Source organism: Hydra viridissima, unplaced genomic scaffold (assembly GCF_058129835.1).
Source record: "Hydra viridissima isolate aposymbiotic clone 2 unplaced genomic scaffold, HvirCarnegie_v1 scaffold_1, whole genome shotgun sequence".
In the NCBI taxonomy this organism is placed as follows: Eukaryota; Metazoa; Cnidaria; class Hydrozoa; order Anthoathecata; family Hydridae; genus Hydra; species Hydra viridissima.
Genome location: NW_028324300.1, coordinates 24,354,766 through 24,379,482, shown reverse-complemented (window position 1 = coordinate 24,379,482; position 24,717 = coordinate 24,354,766). Strand labels below are relative to the sequence as shown.

The window sequence follows — 24,717 nt, the reverse complement described above, 5'->3', positions numbered from 1 at the left end:
TTTTCCGTAACTGTATAATTATTAATATTCTTATCATTATTATTTTTATTATTATTATTATTACTTTAATTGTTATTGTTATTATTATTATTATTATTATTATTATTATTATTATTATTATTATTATTATTATTATTATTGTTATCATTATTATTATTATTATTATTATTATTATTATTGTTATTATTATTATTATTATTATTATTGTTATTATTATTATTATTATTATCATTATTATTATTATTATTATTATTGTTGTTATTATTATTATCATTACCTTTGTTATTATTATTATTATTATTATTATTATTATTATTATTATTATTATCGGTATTATTATTATTATTATTACTATTGTTATTATTTTACTGTTATTATCATTATTTTTTTTATTATAATCATTATTACTAGCAAAAAAGCAACCCGTAATACGGTTTATGGTCGGTCTGTTAATTTATAGTGGCTGTTTTCCACAATTTAAAGTTGCAAAACCATAACTATTACCCTTTTAGAAAAACGCCTTCAAATTAAAAAATATGCGAATTTAAAGTTAACTATATTTATTTTTTTACTAAACATATAAATACATAAAAGTATATTTGTTTTTATATTCAATATTTGTTATTCAATTACTTCAATTATTTAACATTATTTGAGTAATTTACAGCTGACATAGGTCACATCAGTGTAACGCAGAACCATTTTCCTTGACATTACTGAGTTCAAAACAATACGTTTTTAGTTACTGATACAAAATATTACTTCCTCATGCTTTAAATTGAAGAAAAAGTAAAGCTAAATTCGTGTTGTATTCTTATAACGTGAACTTTAATTAATAAGATTAATATAAAGAGAACGTAAATTTTACATGAATTCTTTGGCATTCCCTTGATACATGTTTCTTTAACAAAGGAAATTGTCTTTAAAACGTTAAATGCACACAACTATATGAATTTATTCAAAATATCCGACCATTTAACTATTGCTATTTATGGCACTAATGTGAGCATTTTTATATATGGCCTCTTCGTTTCAATAATTTTTAGTAAACGGTTATTTAAAGATTCCTTTTGTTACTCGAAATTTAATTCTCTTTAATAATTTGAAACAAATAAAGGACCTCCCTTCCCCGTTTTTGCCTTAACCCCTTCGTACACGGGCACATGGAATGTGTTTAAAAAATTTTTTTTTGAAATAAAAATAATGTACTAGGCCTCCTTATGGGGTATATAAAGTTTTGTTAAAATATTTCATCAATTATTCAAAATAGGGCATGTGTACATTTGTACACAGCGTGTATCAATCTTGCTGTAAAGGTTTTTGTAGACAATATTATATCAAAAGAAATCCTTACAAAAAAACTCAAAAAGCTGAAACAAATTAATAATTCATTTTTTAACCTTTCTTTTAAAGATATAAAAATATTTATGTCATGTAGTTACCTCACAACATTACCAAATCAATACAGAAAAAGAACAAAATGTTTTTCAGTTTTTTACCAACGAATAATTTCATGAGACTTTGCATTCGCTTAATCCACGTCCACCCTTCTTCATTTCTTTTTCAGATTTTAACGGACACCCCATTAATCTGTTGGATTTAACAACACCTAGGAACTGAATCCCTAACATTTTTAGCTGTCTAATTAGGATCATGCCAGTAAAGTAATTATCAAAACAGAGCTTGTAGTTTTTATGTTTTGGAATAGTTTCTGACAATCTTAGGACAATAGAAGCATCAAGTCCCAGGTGTTTGTACTCTTCTGATATGCCTGTACCTGCACCCTGATATAGTTCCAAATCAACTGCCCTACCAGAGGTGCCACAGACAACAAAGTTTTTTACCCCTACTGGATTCGGCTTTCCTTTGATGTACTGTTTAGCAGGTACTCTACCAGTGAAAGGGATCATCTGCTCATCCACAGAGTTGTACTCTTCTCTTGGTATCTTGAGACAGCGAGAACGTGCTGTGTTTATCAGAGGCTGAACTTTCCAGAATTTATTTGTTCCTTGTTCTGGATTAGGATCGGCATTGATATGAATGCTGTTTCGCAGCTGTGAATACCGGTTTATAGGCATTACATCTGCCACTGCATTTACTCTAGTTGCTCTTTACCAGTACATCCTTATTCTGGGAAAACCTAAGTTTGCCATTACTATTGTGATACCAAAAAATTTCTGAATTTCAGCTGTTGTAGTATTTAGAGTTTTACCAGTTTGGCGTAGATGATAAATATTTGTTTGTTCAGCAAATGTTTCAAATATTTATGGTTTAAAGTAATTAAAAAAATATAAGGATGGCGAAAGTAAGCCATCTCCCAAGTTCAAATTGTCCAGCCATTCTGAGCTGCTTTCAAATGCACCTCGAAGAGACTGCCACTTGATCTGAGTCTTTTTTTCTCTTTTGTTCTCACTGTTCACAGATGTGCCAGGCTGATCATCTTCATCTGGTTTTTCAATTTGATCCTCAATTTTATCATTCAGCATATCAGCAGCAGAAGGGTTAAAGGTCTCATCCCCAAAGTCATCAGAATCTGATAATTCAAATTCCGAGTCATCAAGATGCTGCAACATATCTTCAACTGTAAACCGCCTTCGTGGATTATCTGAAAATATATTTAACATATTATACTTATTTATCTTTGATTATAAAATCAATTTGATAAAACTTAGTAACAAAATAAAAATGACAGGCTTAAAACAAATGTTTGATTATACAAACACAAAGGCAGGGGCATTAGCTTCAGTAGGTAGACTTAAATAAATAAAATATTTCATTTTTAATGATTCTAATACAACCTTTTGGTATTAAATGAACAGCTAAACTATTAAACAAAACACATTTTGTATCTGAGATTTAAAGAAATATATATACACACATGCAATTATTAACTCACGACAATCACACAAAAAGAAATTCAATGTTGAGTTTCACCTTACTAGTTTTACTATTCTCTCTTCTCGTTGCAATTAACACACAGTGTGTACAAATGTACACAGTATTATAAAAAAAATTTTTCAGCAAAGAATAGTCACCTGTTATATTTTTAACTTATGTGTATGCAATTATAAACATATTATTAAATACATCTGATACAAAATTTGACTTGAGATAATTTATAATTCTCAAACTATAATAAAGAAAAAACTTACCACGAAGTATTTTTTTGCCTTGCAACGCCATGTTGAAATATCTAGATACAGAAATCTTACTTAAAGAAGACAAACTACACGAAGGTAGGACTGGTGTGCACTAATGTATGCATCGTGTTTCAATTATTATTTTGCTTAAGCTTTATAGTAAAAAATAAACATGATGAAGTGTGTACGTTTGTACACATTGTGTACGAAGGGGTTAATGGTGGTAAGGAGAATGGAGTTATCTTTATTAAGAGTTATCAAGTTTTTGATGGAGACCTTCTACCAGAATAATAAAATGTAAAACAATGATTTACATGTATAACAATTTTTTCTTTCCTCAAAAGTGTTGCAAATGCAAACTAAGATAATTAATTAGTTTAACACCTTATAAAATTTAAGTAACTCGATATTTAACTAATGCGCAAAACTACAATTATAACCCCCCCCCCCCCCCGTTTAAAAAGATCCCCAAAGTTACGTTCAACGAATAATTAGGAATAAAATAAAGATTTTTAAAAATTGAACTAATTGCATATATTTATATCATTTTAACTGACAAAAATTTACAATAAAAGGTAATCATGTTTTTTTTATAAATCGTATGCGTCAATCGTAAATCTTAAAGAAAAAAAAAAAAGGAATTGTAATACCATGACAAAAAAAAAAACCACATAAAAACTGAAAATCGATTTACCTATTTATAGTAACCTATTTTGACATGGCATTTAATATAAACATTTATCGAAAATTAAACTATAAAATCTATTTCGAAGTACAAAAGGATTAACAATACTCTCTCTATATATATACATATATATATATATATATATATATATATATATATATATATATATATATATATATATATATATATATATATATATATATATATATATATATATATATATATATATCAAATTAAGATATAAATTGCATTTTTAGCATAATGTTGTATTGGCTTTAAGTAAATAAATAAAAGCAGTAAGTTTCAGTAATGAAACTACCTATAATTCATTTTTAACGATAGACACCAATATGAAGGTGTTTATTGTTAAAAATGAATTTGAACACGAAACATCACAACAATAACACATAACAATAGAATATTTACACTCTTGATCCTAAACTCCAGCGAAAATAACAAACAAAAATTAAAATATGAAAGTCAAAATTAGAAAACCAATTTAAAGTTAACTATATTTATTTTTTTACTAAACATATAAATACATAAAAGTATATTTGTTTTTATATTCAATATTTGTTATTCAATTACTTCAAACTTAGAACATTAAAACACCCTAGATTTAAAGATCAAGGTTGCATACTCTCTCATACACATTACGCTAAACATTAACAGACATTGTGTTTCCAGAATAATTAAAAAGACCACACAACACAACCTAACTCTAAAGCAGTAACACTGCCTGACACTAAATGTTGCCAAATCACACCTCTGCTATAAATACATCGTTTGGCTGGCAAGGTTATCAATCTTGCTCAACATAATCCTTTGTCACACCACTTTGAAAACATGGAAACAATATAATTTAAACATATATACAACTATAAACAAATATGGTTTTATATATAACACATATAAACACATTTTATAACAATATTAAATGACAGATATATTTATCAAAAATTATTAAAAAATATATATATATTAAAATAATAAATAAATTTATACAAACAAAATGTGCTCACAACTTACAAACAGTAAATTTTCAAAATAAAAATCTTAAGACTATAAATTAAGAACATTAGAAAATATGACATATTTTTTGTGTAACACTTTTCACCTACCACACCTTGAATGAAATGTTTATTAATTTTGAAAAACAAACTATTAAATGCTCTCATTCTTGAACATGCAACATATTGTTGACCATGAGAGAAAATATATACCCCAACTCTATCAAATGTTTGACCTTGACTTTTATTGTCATTGAATGAGCCAATCTGACAGGAAACTCACGATGTTTCAGAACAAAAGGTAAATTAGAACCTGATGGAGCCAACTGATATTGAGGAACAAAAACCCGTTTACCACCAGAAACACCTGTCAAATCCTCTGCATCAGTATAATTATTTTGAAGAGCACAAACTTTTATTCGAGTACCATTGCATAACCCAGCTTTGAGATCTAAATATCTAAGTAGCATTATTACACAACCAATTTTCAATTTTAAACAATGAGGTGGCATACCTGAAAGAGTTAAACTATTCAAACACTCAACAGGAAAGTCATTTCTTTCATTAAGGTCATCAGTATCAGTTTGATCAGCACTTACATAAATTTTGACCTTACCCGGCAGACATTCAAGCACTTCTTCATTGATTGATAATGAATCAACATTAGTTAGTGTTAAAATCACGCATTTAGAATAATCCTTTTGATCAGCATCTCAGAAAATCTTTTCAACAATCAATTTATTCTCTCTAATAATGCACTGATTTGGTATTTTAATGCATCTTTTATAAGGATTCTCCTCTTTGACAGGTATTCTTCCATTCCCAAATTTTAGTAGCCATTGGGAAAATTCACCTTCCCCATCTTGTATTCTAATATTTTCAGTTCATACAGACTTCTGCACCAATTGCCAATGCAAAGAGCATTTTATACACGATTCTACTATCTTTCTACTTTTTTCTACTTTGATTTTAACATACGCATCAATAGCATATTGCTGAAACAGTTTTTTGCCATAAAAGAGTGAAGAGAAAATTGTCTAACTGAAAGTTTATATTGTAATACTGAGAAAATGTAACATGATTTCTAACTAATGTAGCACGTTCAGGGTTGTGAACCAATTGATTATGCCAACCAGCATCACCCCTTGGAAAAAAATAGAGGATAAACAATAGGATCTAAGTTGGCAGACAAACTTGATAGAGTTTTAAGAGGATGACCTCTTGGGTAAATAACATCTTCCCTGGAAACAGGTAGTACACCAACAAATACAACTGCAACTTCAATTTGTGAGGGGAGACTGATAGCGATTATAGCAATTTATGCTGGAACATCATGATTCCAAAATATTTATAGCAAAATCAGTAGTAAACAGCGCTAAAGACAAAAAATCAGATTGAGATAAAAGAAATTGTTTATATAGCAAAATAATTTGTATTGGCTTTTAGTAAATGATTAAAAGCAGTGATTTTAATAAAAGACACAAATATTAAGTTAAGCCAAATGTCTATTAACTCAAAAGATAACAAAAAAACATCACAGCAACAACACACACCATAAGTTAATATATGTATATAATATAACTTAAGTAAGATAATATTCATATATAACAAAACATAAGTAACAACATTATACAAAATGTTATTAAAATACATTATTTTGTATTTTTAGAATAATCTTAATCTTTAATAATAAAGGCTTGAAAACAGCAAGACCTAAAGCAGTAACAGTTTGACACTAAAAACTATCGTGTAACCCTCTGTTAAAAGTACATCACTTGGCTGGCAAAGTTGACAAATCTTGCTCTACACGTTTACCAAGTCACAGCACTTTGAAAACACGGAAACAACATAATATAAACATATGTACCAACTATAAACACAATAAATGTGTTTAAATATGTATATAAGGTTAAATATATATACCTCATATACATATTTAAACACATTTTTAAAACAATCATATAACACTTATCAACACATACACAAACAATAAAAAAACACTTAACATTTTTATAAAAACACATTGATAAAACAGCTATAAGTGTGCAAATAAAAAAATTGAAAAATGATGCCAGAAAATTTAAAAAGATACAAAACATATATTTACAAACAATACTCTTTACCTTCTTTTTTTTTTTCATTAGAACTGTAATCCTCATAACAAAATTTAACCTTTACATACTATAACATGTGACATGCCATGTCAGTATCGGCACAAAATTTTAATTTATTTTCTAAATTTTCTAAAAAAGAACAATAATAGTTAATAGCATCACAGAAATTTCAAAGTAGTAATAATTTCAAAGTAGTAATAATTTCAAAGTAGTAATAATTTCAAAGTAGTAATAACCATTTTATGGAAATAGCATTAGTATGACTTTAAATGACATCCATACCCTTATTTTCCTTCTAAAAAATAAAATAACAAAAATAAAACTGCTAAAAGAAAAGCTAAAACAAACAAAATACAAACGATTTAAAAGATTAAAATCCTTTCTACTTTTTCTGATAAAAAATTAAATCCTTTCTACTTTAGCTAATAAAAATGTATATTTAACTATTTTATATACTTACTTCAATTATAATATGATCTTAACGATTATCATTTATCTTAATTTGATTCTTTAGGTAATCTATCTAAACTAATAATTAAATTCCAAAAGGAAAAAAGTTTCAACTCGCTCAAGAGATCTTTCTCCAATGGCTGCGTGCATTGAGAGAACGCGCTCTTTCAAAGCCTAGTAACTAATGACGAAACGACGTTAAACATTAAACGTTTCTGTGCTAACTATATTAAGATAAGATAATAACAGTAAAATAATAACAACAGTAATAATAACAATAGTAATAATAATAATAGTAATGATAATAATAATAATAATGATAATAATAATAATAGTAATAATAATAATTATAACTAGCAAAAAGCAACCCGTAATACGGGTTATCTGTTACTTAATTTAAAGTGGCTGTTTTCCACAATTTAAAGTTGCGAAACCTTAACTAATACCCAATTAGAAAAACGCCTTCAAATTGAAAAAATTAAACCATCTGTATGCGGAGGTAAAATAATTTACCAATTACTTAACATTGAGTAATTTACAACCGATGTAGGTCATATCAGTGTAAGGCAGAAACATTTTCCTCGACATAGCTAAGTTCAAAACAATACGTTTTTAGTTACTGACACAAAATAATAACACTTCGTCATGCTTTACATGGACGAAAGAGTAAAGCAAAATTCTTGTAATATTTTTTATAACATGAACTTTAATTAATAAGATTAATATAAAGCGAAGGTAAATTATACATGAATTATTAATTTTTTGGTATCCCCTTGATACATGTTTCTTTAAAAAAAGGAAATTGACTTTAAAACGTTAAATACACACAACTAAATAAATTTGTTAAAAATAACTGATCATTTGACCATTTTTATATATGGCACTAATCTGACCATTTTTATATATGCCCTCTTTGTTTCAAAAGTTTCTAGTAAGGACCTATCTTCCCCGTCTTTACCTTAATGGTGGTCAGGAGAATAGAGTCATTTTTATTAAGAGTAATCAAGTTTTTGATGGAGACCTTTTACCAGAATAATAAAATGTAAAACAATGATTTACATGTATAATAATTTTTTCTTTTTAATATATATAAGAATTAAACATATATAAGAATTTCTTTCCTCAAAAGTGTTGCAAATGCAAACTAAGCTAATTAATTAGTTTAACACCTTACAAAATTTAAGTAACTCGATATTTGACAAATGCGCAAAACAACAATATTCACTCCCCGTTTAAAAAGATCCCCTAAGTTACGTACAACAAATTATTAGGCATAAAATAGAGAAAATTTTAAAAAAATTGAACTAATTGCATATATTTATATCATTTTAACTGACAGAAATTAACAATAAAAGGTAATTAGGTTTTTTTTTTGTAAATCGTATAAATGCGTCAATCGTAAATCTTTTAAAAAAAAAAAACACCACATAAAAACTGAAAATCGATTTACCTATTTATAGTAAACTATTTTGACATGGCAGTTAATATAAACATTTATCGAAAATGTATCTATAAAATCTGTTTCGAAGTGCAAAAGGATTAACAATACTAATATATATATATAAAAAAAAAAAATCAAATTAAGATATAAACTGCATTTTTAGCATAATGTTGTCTTGGCTTTTAGTAAATAAATAAAATCAGTTACTTCCAATAATGAAAATACCTTTTATTCATTTTTAACAATAGACACCATAGTGAAGGTAAGCCAAGCAGTCTATCAACACAAAACATCACAACAATAACACATAACAATAGAATATTTACACCCTTGATCCTAAAATCCAGCAAAAATAATAAACCAAATTAAAATATCAAAGGCAAGATAAGAAAACCAATTTAAAGTTAACTATATTTATCTTTTTACTCAAAATATAACTACATAAAAGTATATTTGTTTTTATGTTCAATATTAGTTATTCAATTACTTCAAATTTAGGACATTAAAACACCCTAGATTTAAAGATCAAGGTTGCATACTCTCCCATACACATTACGCTAAACATAACAGACATTGTGTTTCCAGAATAGTTAAAAAAAGGCTAGACAATCAGAAAGGCTAGAATCAATCTTGCTCAACATAATGCCAATTCACACCACTTTGAAAACATGGAAACAACATAATTTAAACATATATACAGCTATAAACAAATATGGTTTCATATAACACATTTAAACATTATAACACATAAACATATTAAATGACAGGTATATTTATCAAAAACTATGAAAAAAAAAATTAAAATAATAAAAAAAATATAACATTATTTGTGTAACACTTTTTACCTACCATACCTTGAACGAGATGTTTATCAATTTTGAAAAACAAACTATTAAATGCTCTAGTTCTTGAACATGCAATATATAGTTGACCATGAGAGAAACACGGTTTTTTGAGATATACCCCAACTCTATCAAATGTTTGACCTTGACTTTTATTAATTGTCATTGAATAAGCCAATCTGACAGGAAACTGACAACGCTTCAGAACAAAAGGTTAATTAGAATCTGATAGAGATTTACCACCAGAAACACCTGTCAAAACCTTTGTATCAATATAATAATTTTGAAGAGCACAACTTTCACTCGAGTACCATAGCATAACCCAGCTTTGAGATCTAAATTTCTGAGTAGCATAATTACACAACCAATTTTCAATTTTAAACAATGAGGTAGCATACCTGAAGGAGTTAAGCTGTTCAAAAACTCAATACGAAAATTATTTCTTTCATTAATGTCATCAATATCAGTTTGATCAGCATTTAAATAAATTTTGACCTCACCTGGCAGACATTAAAGCACTTCTTCATTGATAATGAATCAACATTAGTTGGTGTTAAAATCATGCGTTTAGAATAATCATTTTGATTAGCATCTCCAAAAATCTTTTCAACAATTGATTCATTTTCTCTAATAATGCACTGATTTGGTATTTCAATGCATCCTTTAAAAGGATCCTCCTCTTTGACAGGCATTGTTCTATTCCCAAGTTTTAGTAGCCATTGGGAAAATTCACCTTTCCCATCTTGTACTCTCAAATTTTCAGTTAATGCAAACTTCTGCACCCATTGCCAATGCAAAGAACATTTTACACACAATTCTACTATTTCAGCTGGTTGTATTTATACACAATTCTACTATTTCAGTTGTTGAACATTTTCATCAAAATTTTCTACATTTAAGCCTATAAACTCATCAATAACAGACAGATTGTAATCAGCTAGCATTTTACCACTTTGATTAATAATCTTTTCAATTTGATGAAGAGTAGCTCGCTCAGCTATTAGAAGTGGGATTGAGTGGTGAATGAAATCTTCCATCATAAAAGCTTTGCATGTATTCCAGAGATGTAAAGGATTGTCAGATTCACAAAAGGTCAAAATAATTGAAAACAACTGTCTAATTTGCTTTGGCATATGTGTTAAAATCGCCCTCAGAAAGAGTATTTTGCCATTCAGTGTCATCTTGCAACAAACCTTTCAAAACACATGCTTCACGAAACACTTCAAGGACAATACCATTAACAGTATGCACATCCTCCCAAGATGTTGCTCCTTTTGCTTAGTAACAGTATAAGAAAAAAAAATTCTCCAGTTGGATTAACTTTAACCATTCTTATTATCATCTTATTACCACCTCTTTGTCTAACCTTCCATTTACAATGTTTATCATCAAATATAAAGTGATAAGGAATGTCTACATAAGAATAGCAATGTGCTCTTTCATTTTCAGTAGTTAACTTAAACCATGCTGTTAGGTGCGTATCACGTTGAGCTGCACGATCTAAAGCCATTCGTTCTGCTCCTTCTCTAAAATACAATAATTGATTTTCAGGTAGATGTTTACCAAGTCACAGCACTTTAAAAACACAGAAACAACATAATATAAACATATGTACCAACTATAAACACAATAAATGTGTTTAAATATGTATATAAGGTTAAATATATACCTTATATACATATTTAAACACATTTTTAAAACAATTATAAAACACATATTAACACATACACAAGCAATAAAAAAACACTTTACATTATTATAAAAACACATTGATAAAACAACTATAATGCACTTATTACCACATACACATACATATCAAAAAAGCATATATGTAAACAATAAACATGTGCAAACAAAAATTTTAAAAATGACGCCAGAAAATTTAAAAAGGTACAAAATATATATTTACAAACAATACTCTGTACCTTCTTCTTTTTTTTTTCATAAGAACTGTAACCCTCATAACAAAATTTAGCCTTTACATACAATAACATGTGACATGTCATGTCAGTGTTGGCACAAAGGTTTAATTTATTTTTCTAAATTTTCTAAAAAAGAACAAAAATAGTTAATAGCATCACAGAAATTTCAATGTAGTATTAACCATTTTATAGAAATAGCATCTTAATTAGTATAACTTTAAATAACATCCATACTCCTATTTTCCATCTAAAAAATAAGATAATAAACATAACTGCAAAAAGAAAAACTAAAACAAACAAAATATAAACGATTTAAAAAATTGAAACCCTTTCTACTTTTTCTAATAAAAATTTAAATCCTTTCTACTTTATCTAATAAAAATGTATATATAACTATTTCATATACTTACTTCAATTATAAGATGATCTTAACGATGATTATTTATCTTAATATGATTCTTTATGTAATATATCTAAACTAATAATTAAATTACAAATCTAAACTAATAATTAAATTACAAAAGAAAAAAAAGTTTTAACTCGCTTCATGGATCTTTCTCCAATGGCCGCGTGCATTTTGAGAACGCGCTCTTTTAAAGCCTAATACATAAAAGAAAGAATTTCCAGGTGCAAATAAAAATACCTGAGATAACTGACACTAAAACCAAATAATTTACAAGTTTATTATCATACTCATATTAATTCAAATAAGTAAATCTTTTGAAACTGATTCCTTCTAAATATTTCATTACACTTATTGTTATCACTATTACATTTTTTCACTTACAGTAAAAACTCTAAGCAAACTTTCGTTATTTTCGCGAACTTTAGTTATTTTAAATGAGTCTGTTTTTAATTGAAAAAAATTAGATGTCCCTTATACTAATCTTAAACTAGAAAATGCGCAATTTATTTTTAAAATGACATTTGATAAAACTAGATGCCTACCTTCTCGATAATTAACTATGCTCAAGGAAAAAACGCAAACTATTTGAAGTGATCTTGTACTGTACTTACCAAATTTTTTGTTCAGATTTTTGTATTGAAAAGTCACTCCCAAAACTCCTGCAGTAGTGTGACAGTTTGAATGACAGCTCAATGTTCGCACTGTTCTTTCGCTTAATATGAAGCGAAACAGCGTTTTCATTGTGCCCATGCTACAAAAAAATAGAAGTCAAAACCAAACATTACATAATTTGTTAAAGGATTGTAATTGTTTCTATTTATTACATTAAAAAATCTCGAATTTTGAATATGCGTGAATGAAGAATAACTGAAAATGCAGCTTTTTAATGCTAAATTAAAAAAGTAAAGACAGAATAACAGAAAGTGAAAATTAGAATGTTGAAAATTTTCTTTTATACTGAAGTTTAAAAGCTGCTCCAGGTGTAAATCTAATATATGAATTAAATGTAAATATATAAATAAAAATTTATGAAAGCAGTGGTGTTTAACGGCCGGTCTTCGGACCAAATTTGGTTGGCTCACAACATGCTTTAAATTTCAGGAAAAAAAACAAATACAAAAATAATTTTTAAATTCTAAAAAATTGTTCCACATACTTTTGAAAAATTAATATTCTTAAGTTCTTAAAGTTTAGAAACATTTCAACTATCGCCTGTTTCTTAAGCCAATCGCCTAAGAGCAAATTTTTGGAAAAAGTAAAAATGACTTCTTTGTTACGCAGTCTTATCACTTTTTGTGAGTTATATGTAGGAGAGCGCACTTTTTGTGATTTATATGTAGGAGAGCGCAAAGTTTTGTAATAACATGTCATCTTGTTGTTTATTACAGCTTCATATTTCAATTCAAGTAAACAAAATGCATGAAATTAAAAAAGCCATGTAAGTAGCTAGCTGTTGCCATTCAACAAAAATTAGTCCGATGAGTTTAAGTGCTACGTTTGCATTCATATAAGTTTGTGATGATGTTACAGATTCTCTCTCTAAAAAAAGAAAAAAATTTTAGAAAGACAGAGAAAAAAGAAAAAAAAAAAGGAAAACAAATAAAAAAATCAAATAAACTACTTTACTCAACATTTATAATCTTAAACTAGAGAAACCATGTTACCTCTAAGGAAGTAATTCTCATTTCACTTTTTTATTTGCTGTTGCTGAAATTTTATTTTTTCTATTAAGGTGGCTCTATAGTTAAAAAACACTAAAAAATCAACAACAACAAAAAAAATCTGTTATCTTCTTTGAAATATATTCTAAATTCAGAAAATATATATCTTTATATAAATTCAAACTCAATATTTGAGTAATATCCTTTTTTTTAAGATACAGATTTTTCAGCTTCGAAAGCAACGGCGATTTCCTGTCTTTTTATTCAGCTATATTAAATTTACAGTACCTAATTGCTTTTTCAACTTAAAACACTCGATAGCGTGTTTGTACCTTTATATTTTCTACTTAAAAGTCATAATTTGAAAGAGCAAGCAAGTTAGAAATCTAACTTTGGGAATTTAATCATTCCCAAAGTTAGATTTCTAAGTGGTTGTTCATGAAATTACTTTCAGACGGGATGTCTGATGGGAAATAAAAAAATATATAAATAAGAAAAAGAAAAGAGAATTCCGTGGAAATCCACATGTTAATGTATCAACATTATCAAGCAAAAATGCTTCACCAGTATCAACTGAATTTCCAACTTCTACTCAGTCTAATAAAACTTTAAATGAACTTAAAACTGGTATTGATATAAATGATTTCTATTTTATCATAAATATGAAGGTTCTCCAGAAATTACTTGTTTCATTTCTTGCTTGTAATCAATGCTTTAGTAAGGAATTGAGCTTAAGCCTTTATCTGATGCTCGATCAGGATATGCTCTACAACTGCTAATAAGCTGTAAAAACTGCAAATGGGATCATTCTTTTTATAATTCTAAACAATTTGAGTCTTAAAGTATTGAAAAAAGAGGACATAAGCCTTTTGAAGTTAACTATAGAGCAGTTATAGCTTTTCGAGACATAGGAAAAGGTCACGAAGCTATGTAAATGTTTCGAAAGCTATGAAAACCTGTCCTAGAATAAATAACATTTGGTGTACATTTTGGGGTGAAAATAAATCTCACTATATATCTTCTGTAAACATACCAATAGCTATTCATAATGCAATAAAACCAATTTTTATAGATTTTTATAGATTTATGTTCTGAAAATAATTGTTAAAATTTAAATAAACAAAAATTAAGAACTTTATAATAATTGTTATGATGTGTATATTATCGCACACACACAAATGCCTTTATTTTAGTGTGATAATATTTTACTTTTTTAATTTGATATTCTCTCAGATCTCAATCTTCTTTTAAATTGTAATTTTAGACCTGGATCGTCAAATAATCTTTTTTTTTTTTATCAGAAAAACTTGTTTTATAATAGTTTTATAATAAAAGATGTTTATTACTGCCTGTTATTAGCATTTTTTTGAATTGTACTTAATGAAACTTCATGATTTTCTTCTAATTTTCGAGGTTTATCCCAGATTTGTCTCAGTCGATTCTTTTAATATAATTCTTTTATATTCTTCATCATTTATATTTTTTTTTATTTTTATCATTTAATAAACATTTATCATTTAGTTTACTATAACTGCAATACCCTTTTCCTTCCTGTAATTATAGCATATATATTGAAAATAAATAGACAAAAATTAGGAATTTTAAAATGATTCTTATCATGTTTATATTATCACATGCACACAAATTTATTTTGTTTCTGGTCCATTCTGTTCCATATTTTGGGTAATGTTCATCATTTTGAGTTTGTGATCAGATCAATTTTTGAATAACACTTTTTAAGGTTGCTGTAAAACTTGTAATAAAGTCGATGCATCCAAAATTTAATCGTGACAAGTTAGTAAATTGATCAAGAGATGATCTAATTTGTCTTGAGATGACCAAGAGATGATCAAATTTGTATTGAATGCTTTTTACTGTGAACCTTTTTTTGGTACTTAACTTTTTATATATTTTTTCTTTTGAGTTGTGGCTATGGCATAGGCTGATAAATATATGAATATACATAAAGTATGATTATATATAAAAACATATGGCTGATAAATATTCAAATTTGAAAAGTTTGATGATTAAATCTAGGCTTGTAGTTTTTGGTTTAAGATTTTGGAATAAGATTACGTAGTTATTGTAAAATGTTCAAAGGACTGCCAACAAGGAAGTAAACAAACGTTACAGTCTTAAGACATTTATAAACATGAAAAACTTGAAAGAACTAAAAAACCTTGAGCAGAGTTAAACTTTAAAATGTTCTTCTGAATTTGTCAAAAAGTTGTCAATGATGTCATTTTTCCTTCTCAAAATATGTTAAAAGCTACTTGATAAAATTATTTTTTTCTTTTTTAAAGTTTAATAGGAATTAATAAAAATGAAGTAAAAAAACTTTTTAGAAAATATTGTAAAACAAACATTCTTTAGCAAAGTACTTACTGCTCGACAACACTTTAAAACCAATATGGCGCTTTTCCCTATTTTCTTCTCCTACAAGTAGTATTTTCCTAACAATTAATTATTAGAGTTCAATTAATTATTAGGGTGCAATTAATTATTAGGGTGCAATTAGTTATTAGGGTGCAATTAGTTATTAGGGTGCAATTAAATATTAGGGTGTTAGTAGATCAAACGGACTTTTATTTATATAAAAATATTTGTTGAAACAATTGGCTTGCAACTGGGCTATTATAACATTTTTTAGTCATTCTTTTGTCCTTTCATAGTTTTTGGAGCCCTGATAATTCTGATCATTAAAACTTTCTTTTATAGATTCAGATTTATGGAACTCCAAGTTGACAAAAACAAACATCTTCGTCACCTTCTTCTTTTCAAGAAAAATCCCAAGGCTTCATAGCTGGAAGAACAGCTCGCAAATGGTTTAGTGGTTTGAGCTAATAGATTCTCCTGGGTCTGGGCACCCAGGAGATCAGAAGCCCTTCTCTAAAAAGAAAACTACCAAACAATTCGAAAACTGGCTAAATAAATTGGCTTTTCAATTTATCTAGAGACGGTCTCAATCATTGATTCTAAAGTAAAAGTCTAGAAGCATGGTGCTTGAGTCCGGCACCAACTGAGCCAACTACAACAAAAATCAAAGGATTGCTGTTGCTGCTTCTCTGCTTGCTAGGCATCACTTGATAGCCTAACAACATCGGCCATTTCTGTACCATATTAATACTAAATATTTAAGTTTGAAATGATTGAAAAAGCTACTCCACCTATATTTTGTTTGTAGTTTTCTTGAATTGAATGTTTTTACGGCATAAACTTTATGCCGTAAAAACTTACGTCAGCACCGATTTGAAATGAAATTGTGTAGATTTATGTTTAACTGATCTTCAGAAATTTCAACTGTCTAATCCTCATGTTTACAATAACGTCACAATTTAAGTTTTTTCAGAGATTAATTCAGTTTTTAAAATTTAAAATGTATATTACAAAGGGCCGCATAAGAGAAAGGCTTCTGGAGCACACTGCAAAAAAATTACTACTTTTTGATTATGAAAATTCTAAATAACTCAAAGAAATGTCAAAACAGCAGGCATTTACTATTTTACTTCAAATTTGGCCTTGATGGCTGTGGATTTCTCAATACATTTATGCAGAAGGATGAAAGAGGCAAAGTACCAGAAAGAAGGACTGTGTTAGCCAGCTAAATGGTCCCTTTACGCATCGTAGTATTTGATTATAAAGACTGCACTATCTACAACAATAACTGTCCAAACAATGCCAATTTGTGCAGGCTTATTAGACTTTGTTATAAAAAAGAATCTAAAGAAACAATTAAGACTGAGATTGCAAGACTATTGAATGAGGAAAGCAACTTGAAAGATATGAAACTCATGCAAGAGCAAAGGTCATGGTAAAATTCAATAGTGTGTTTACTATGATTAATGGAAATGTGCTAAATGAATTAACAAACAATCCAGCTTCAACATCTTGTTCTATCTATCATAAGACCTACAGACAAGTTTTAGATCGAAATGGATATTGCACACCTAAGCCTGGAACATTGGAGTTTGGAGCAAGCATACTCCACTTTGGAATTCGAGCTTTTGAAGCAATTTCCCATATAGGTTATAGGCAAGATGTTAAGAAATCTATTGTTTGAGAAAAACAAGTTAAAGCTCTATTTCGAGAATAATTGGGTTTAATTGTGGACCAGAGAAGAGACGGTGAGCTAGAAACACTACAACTGGAAATGTTGCTAGAATGGCCTATAGAATGCCAAAATAACTGCAGAAATTTGCAGTTTTCCAGTGCAATTGGTGAAAACCATTGGAATCATTAGAGGATTTTTGTCTAATGGCTTTGCAGGTGATGCTGAAAAGTTTGAAAATTTCTGTCAGGAAACCTCCAAAATTTATTTTGACAAAACTATTAGTATTTCATGGTTTTCTATCTCTCCAACACTGCACAAAATTTTATTCCATGGGAAAGAAATAATTCAAAATTGTGCTCTACCAATTGGATTTACAAATGAGGAAACAGGTTAATCAAACAACAAAGCACTTCGTAATTTTTGATTTATCATCCAAGAAAAACTTCTTGGTATAAAGGAATGTCAGACATGTTTCATAGATTGATGGAAGTAAGTCCATCAATCATTCAAAGGATGTCTTATGAAAAGCACAAAAACAAGGCTAAAAAAAGAAAGCCATTGTCACTTGAAATCGCACATTTTGTACAAACACATGTACTTAACCTTTTCGAAAGTGTGCTTGAGAGTGATTACGAAGAGTGACCTACTCATTCTTATGAACTTATTGCTTTCTTAAATAATTTTTTTTTCAGTGCTTTTATGTGGTTATTTTTTTACTGCCTATTAAATTTTCCATTAATATATGATTCATATGTTAAATTTCATTTTCTAACATTTCTGAAAGGTTTTTAATCGTAAAATAAATCTTTTTGTAATTACAATATATCAATTTCTTTGAAAAGGTTCAACTACCATCTTTTCTACAGGAATTTACTAGTTAACATTCTTAGAATACTTTGAAACTATAATTATAAGTAATTTTCTATTTTTATTATTGATTTTTAAAGTAAAATTATGAAATGCGCGGTTTTGTTTTTTTCAGAACCCTTCGGGTAATGATGTCATTACCAGAAAAACCATTGTCAAGAGAGTCAAACCATTGTCAAAATTACTCTTCTTAAAGAATGATTTAGTTAAGAATGCTTCTGGAAAAAAATCCAAAATCAAAAAATACGATTACATTTGGCATATTAATAGTGTCGTAATTAGCTAAACTCCTCAAAATTGTAAAGACAAAAAAAATCAGTAAATAATAATATTAATCTTAATAATGATAGAGAGTAAAAACAAAAAAAAAGCAGTTGTTTATGAAAATTTATTCATTATTCGTTTTTCAGAGTTTAAAAACTTAGATCATTTAATGAATATCAATCTAATTTTTGGAAAAACCAAAAAAAAGATAAAGGTTTTAGAAGACGTAGTTCTAGGAAGAGATCAGTTAGGGGTCGGAACAGGATTTGGTTAGCTCTGATTACCACAATTTTTGCAATTCATCCTCATTCAACATCATTATTGAAATTCTAAAAATTAGAGAATACCCCATGCCTCTCTGAGACCAATTTTGAACAACAAAAAATTCTTTCTCTAAAGGTCATTTTAGTTGCAATGGAAACGGTAAGTGTTAGTTAATTAATTTATATGAAAAATGAAATCAGTTAATGAAATGATTAGGGTTGAAAAAAAACTTGATTATAAAACAACCACAAATTTTTGGAAACAAATTATTTTTAAAAAAATTCAAGTATTTTTTTACAAATAAGTTATTTTAACTGTCATCCTCCTTCGACAGAAAAAAAATGTCTACCGTTCGAAATTTTTTTGCTAGAAGTTTGTTTTTCGATTTTCCAGTTTCAATTTTTATTTTTTTTCTTCTTAACATCAAAAAAAAAACTTTCCGATCTAAAAAATTATTGAATCTCATCTAAAAAACTCGAATACTTTTTTCATAACTGTTACCATTGACAACAACAAAAAAAGCCATACTAATCTTTTTATATTTCCATTCTTATTACATTTTTACATTAAGTTATTATAATTTTATTATATTTCCGTGATTTTTTGGAACGTATGCCGTTTTCAAAGTTTGGTTGCGCTTCAACCAATAGAAATATGAAAAACAAGTCAGCCAGTCAGAAGCTTGGCCAAAAGCATCAAAAGAGCGCGCAACTTTGAAACACGTGTGAGATTTTTTTTTTAAATCGAGAAATATTTGCTTTATGATAAAAAGTTTAAAACTTTTATCCTATCTCCACAACATCTCTTTCAACTATATTTTGTAACCTTATTACAAAAAAAAATTTCTCTTTTATTTTAAGGGTAATAGGAATTGCAACCGAACTTCAATTTTCGTAGATTTTTAAATATTGCTCCCGCGTATTGGACACATTGGATACAAATTTATGTATTAACTGCGAAGTGTAAAATCCAAAACAATGCGTTGAAATGAGTGATTAAAAATATTCTTTGTGACATGAAAAACAGAAATTTTCCCGCTGCTACTACAAAAGATCAATAAATATCAAAAGTTCCTTTTAGCACTTTACGGCTCCACCCCTAATATTTTTTCTGAAAAACTGGAAGACTGGAAAATCTGAGTAAATTTGGTTTCCTGCAAACCCTAGAAAATTTAATAAAAACAATTTAATTTGGGATACAACTTAACTGATGTAATGTAAAAGAATCTTAAAGGAATCATCAGCGAGTGAAATAAGTAATGTAAACAAAACAGTTAAACAATTTGAAAATGGCGTCTATATACCTTTTGTATGATGGGTTGATGAATAATTAGCGAGCAAGAAGAATAAATAAATTTGGTGGTGGAAAAGATTTTCATGGAATTAGTTATAATAATTTATATATAATAATTTCAAGTAATTTTTTTCTCTTTCAAAAAAAAAAAAATTAAGCAACAGTTATTTAATGTAAACATAATCTAAGAGGTGAAAAACAAATTTAAAAAGAAATTTTAGCTCAAAATCAATTACATTTCACAAACTACATAAAACTTTACTTTGAATAAAGTAAAAATTATGAAAATAAATTAACTATTAATTATCGGCTTTTTTTTTTTTTTTTTAATGCAATAGTTTTATTATCTGTAAAATTTCAGAATTATTTATTGAATAATTGTATTCTTTAAACAATAAAAATTTCAAAACAACTTATTTAATTCATTAAGTAATAAACAAATAAAATTATTGTATATTACTTTAAAGTTGTAACAGCTTCCATTTTGATTAAATTTTTTTACTAGTAATGAATAGTATTCCTCTTTTGCTTGGTTCATATTTAATTTCAGTAATAAGTTCATAATTCTTTTAAAGTTCAACTTGAAAAATTTCTACAAGAATTTTTTCAGCAGATATAAAACAAAAATCTAATGGCAAGTGACATTTTACTTGCCTTCGAAATAATATTTTAACATTGTCATTGAATCAAATTTAATTTTGTTTTGATTTGTTTTGAACTTTGTGTTAATTCAATTTTAATTTGATTGATTAATAAACACTCCTATTTCTGTCTACTGAAGTGACATAAAATACGAAGAAGTATTTAAGTACAAGTCATCTTTAGGTTAGATAAAAATTATTTAAACAAACTGGAACGATTTTAATACTATGAACAAATAGTTGTTGCTACAAATAAGTCGGCAAAACTGAAGTATTTTTTCTCTCCTTTCAATTATTTTCTACTAAAAATATAAATCAACACAAAAACAAGAAAAAAATTAAAACAATCGAAACTGCTATTGACTAATGAAATAAAAATCTCTTTCACAAACGGAGAATTTACTTTGGAAGCATTTGTCGATCTTTCCACAGCATTTGATAAAGTTGACCATCAGTTTCTATCATTAGAACTTCATGAACATTTCGTTGAACTGCGAACTTTTCAAATTGACTTAGTAATAAATCTACACAAATTTTTGCTAAGCAAACAATAAAAATTTTCAAGAATAAATCAAAAATAAGAAGATTTTTAAATTTTCGTGCGAGGTCTGATATTCCTTTTCTTGATTTAGTATATTTGTGTGGTTTATTAAGATTTACACAAAATACGGAGTATGATCTGCATTCAGTTTAATATTCATGTGCTTCAGAGAAAGAAGAATCGTCTGTCTCGGTCATCCAATTCAAAAGTTCTCTTTATTTGAGTATACCCTTCTAAATATTCTAAGTTCTAGATTTAATCGAATCCTGAAATTTTTGTTCATTATGATTTCGAAATAAAACTGATTAAAAGATATTTTTTCCACTCGTAAATAAAAAAAAATGTCGGACAAAAAAAATGGAATCTTTAAGAAAATTTATCTTTCATCAATAACGCAACAATTAATTTATTAGAGTTAAAAAATATTTTCAAAACAAACTTTTCATGTTTCATTTTCTGTAAGTTCATAGATAATTTTCTCAAAAATCAATATGATAAAAAAGAACTGATGGTAAAACCAAAAATCACAAAATAACCTGATCCTAAAGACAAAGTTATAGTTAAAACGAAATTCCCTTCCTTTCAAAATTGTTTTCGATTGCGATGCATGCGACTAAACAAACTTCGTAAAACTCATTTTTAGTTGAAATCGTGTAACATTCTTTTTCTCATTTTTAGGTTTTTAAATGAATCAGATCTCGTTCTCATTTTCATGGAATGGATGAGATTGCAATTTCTTACGAGATTATGCACTCTAAAACTTTAACACAAAAAAGTTTGAAACAACTTTTATATAATGCAAGTTTGAAAGAAGATAATTTATTTTGTTTTTGTAATTTTTTAAATTCATCTCACCTTAAAATAACATGGTGATAAATGTCATATTGGTCATAAGAGAAACTAAATAAATATATATACATTAAGCATAAGTGGTTTTCACTGGCTTCTAATGAAAACAGTTTAATTCCATTGAGAAAATTTTGTCGAGATCTCAATAAGTGATACTCAGAGGGTGCTACGTCTGGACTATACGGTGGATGCAATAACATTTCCCATTCCACTTTTCGTAACTTTAAACGTTTAATGATGAAAGACAACACCTTTCTTTTTATTCGATTCAGACCATTTTCTTTCAATAACCTGGAGAATTCTTTCTATTCCATAAAAGACTAGAAAATTCATTGTCTGTTCAACTACCGTAGCTCATAGCGGACAATACCCTTCCAGTCCCATCACATCTACAGCATCACCTTGTTAAACGTCAATTCTCACTTCACGAACTCTTATAAAGGCTCACCAATCCTTAAGAAATCCATCAGTTTCACTGATTGGACGACCGGATCGTGAAAACATCTTTCCCATAAAAGTTACCAGAACGAAAGCGAGCAAACCATTTCCGCCATTTTTTGCCTGAAGGTATATAAATATTGAATCTGTTTTAAAAAAACTGATGGTATAAAGTTTTCATTTGCAAAAATGGACTTCATTGTTTTATTTTCTAGACGAAAAAATTAATTTTTGGCAAAAATAAAGTTGTTGCGACCGCTATATAAAAACTCATTACACTTCTTGATAAAATTAAACTTTTTAACAAACACAAAACAAAGTTTTAGAAAGAAAACTTAAATAAAATTATTTTAATATAAGGTTTTGACTTATCTTTATATTTATATATTTGTCATACTTCGTTGTTTTTTTTAACTATTTATTTTAGTCCACAAATATTATATTGCGAAAGTAAGAGATATTTAATCAGTTTGAAAACACAAATGATTTGAAAACAAGAAAATAGGTAAGCACATCTATGTTTGAAATTAATTGATAATTTATAAAATTTTTTAAAATAAATGTCTTAGCATTTTTTTATTTATATAAGTAATGTTTTAATAATATAAATATTAATGTTTTCTTATAAAAAAATTACTGAAGAAATAGTAAATAATTTATCTTTAGATCAGAAATGTCTACCAACAATACCAGACAGTACTTCAGCATGGCATTCTGGGATTCTCATTACAAAATCTCATTACAAAGATTACTTTGCAGCCAAAACAAAATTGAAAGGGAATTTGCGGTTAATGATGTTCTGAAAACTTTAAAACATCAAAATGAGAAGCCTCCCAGATAGTAGCTACCAGAGCATACAAGATTCCTAACTTAAACTTACATGCAACCACATTGAGCGACCTTATAACATGGAAAGAAGCCTATAAACCTATCTTAACCTGTCGAATGAATTATAGTGATCTAGATATATTCCTGGAGGGTCCTTTGCTATTTCTGAACTCCCCTGTTCACACACAAGGAGTTGAGAGGGAAGTTAAGGAGGTAAAATTAATTTTCCTTATGCGTAACAATATGTTTTAACAAAAATTTAAGAAATATTTACTGCTATGAAATAGTTTTTAATCAATCAGATTTTTTTGGGTAATTGTAGCTTCTGAAACAGTCTTTAGTTTTGAAAGAAAAATAGTTTTATCCAAGCAAGAGCAGAAAATAGAGCAATGTCTCCTTTTAATAGCAAGAAGAACCTTTATCAATTTTTGCATTCATTTTTGTCATTTTTAGTGCCTATAACAGAACAAGTTAGAGGAATTAAATTATAAAATAAAATAGAGATATTAGTTTTATTTTTGTTTGTTAAATTTTTTAACTTTGATATCGTATTACAGAATAAGCATTTATGAAACCTGGCACTTACACATGGGATATGAAGGGGGGCTTATGCATCTCTCCAATTTTTAAAAAAAAAATCCATATTTAATTACATTCAATCAAGTGAAAAAAAAAATCGTTTTTTATACCATCTGTATGAGATTGTTTTACACATTTTAAACTTCGCTCCTCCTTCCCCATTTGAGTTAATATTTGCAAAAATTAAGGTCAATTTTTGCAAATGTTTTGTTCATTTTGAAAAATTTATCTATGACCACCCCCCCCCCAAAAAAAAAAAAAAAATTCTTGGGGCCGACCTTGCTAATGAAAGTTGAAACGTACAGGATGCCTTAACACATATACCTATTTCATTATTGAAGTATATTGTTAATTTTATACCGATATATAAAGCTAAAATTAAATAGGTTAAGAGCGGACGAACTAGTGAAGAGAACAAATATACCAAATAA

At 27.7% G+C, this 24,717-nt stretch overlaps 3 protein-coding genes across 3 annotated transcripts; all 3 read right to left on the bottom strand.

Moving 5' to 3' along the window:
* Positions 1 to 1,371: 1,371 nt before the first annotated feature.
* On the bottom strand, positions 1,372 to 3,589 carry LOC149894040 (uncharacterized). Its single transcript, XM_090076633.1, has 2 exons — positions 3,153 to 3,589; positions 1,372 to 2,605 (listed from the first exon to the last, which is right to left on the bottom strand). The coding sequence occupies exons 1-2, from the start codon at positions 3,181 to 3,183 to the stop codon at positions 2,265 to 2,267; spliced, it is 372 nt and encodes a 123-aa protein (XP_089932759.1). The 5' UTR covers positions 3,184 to 3,589; the 3' UTR covers positions 1,372 to 2,264.
* Positions 3,590 to 4,095: 506 nt separating this feature from the next.
* LOC149894039 (uncharacterized) lies at positions 4,096 to 7,551 on the bottom strand. The gene is made up of 3 exons (XM_090076636.1): positions 7,410 to 7,551; positions 6,959 to 7,244; positions 4,096 to 6,210 (listed from the first exon to the last, which is right to left on the bottom strand). The coding sequence occupies exon 3, from the start codon at positions 5,345 to 5,347 to the stop codon at positions 5,000 to 5,002; it is 348 nt and encodes a 115-aa protein (XP_089932762.1). The 5' UTR covers positions 5,348 to 6,210; positions 6,959 to 7,244; positions 7,410 to 7,551; the 3' UTR covers positions 4,096 to 4,999.
* A 148-nt stretch (positions 7,552 to 7,699) lies between these two features.
* Positions 7,700 to 12,474, bottom strand: LOC149894038 (uncharacterized). The gene is made up of 2 exons (XM_090076639.1): positions 11,608 to 12,474; positions 7,700 to 11,208 (listed from the first exon to the last, which is right to left on the bottom strand). The coding sequence occupies exons 1-2, from the start codon at positions 11,643 to 11,645 to the stop codon at positions 10,920 to 10,922; spliced, it is 327 nt and encodes a 108-aa protein (XP_089932765.1). The 5' UTR covers positions 11,646 to 12,474; the 3' UTR covers positions 7,700 to 10,919.
* Positions 12,475 to 24,717: the final 12,243 nt, after the last annotated feature.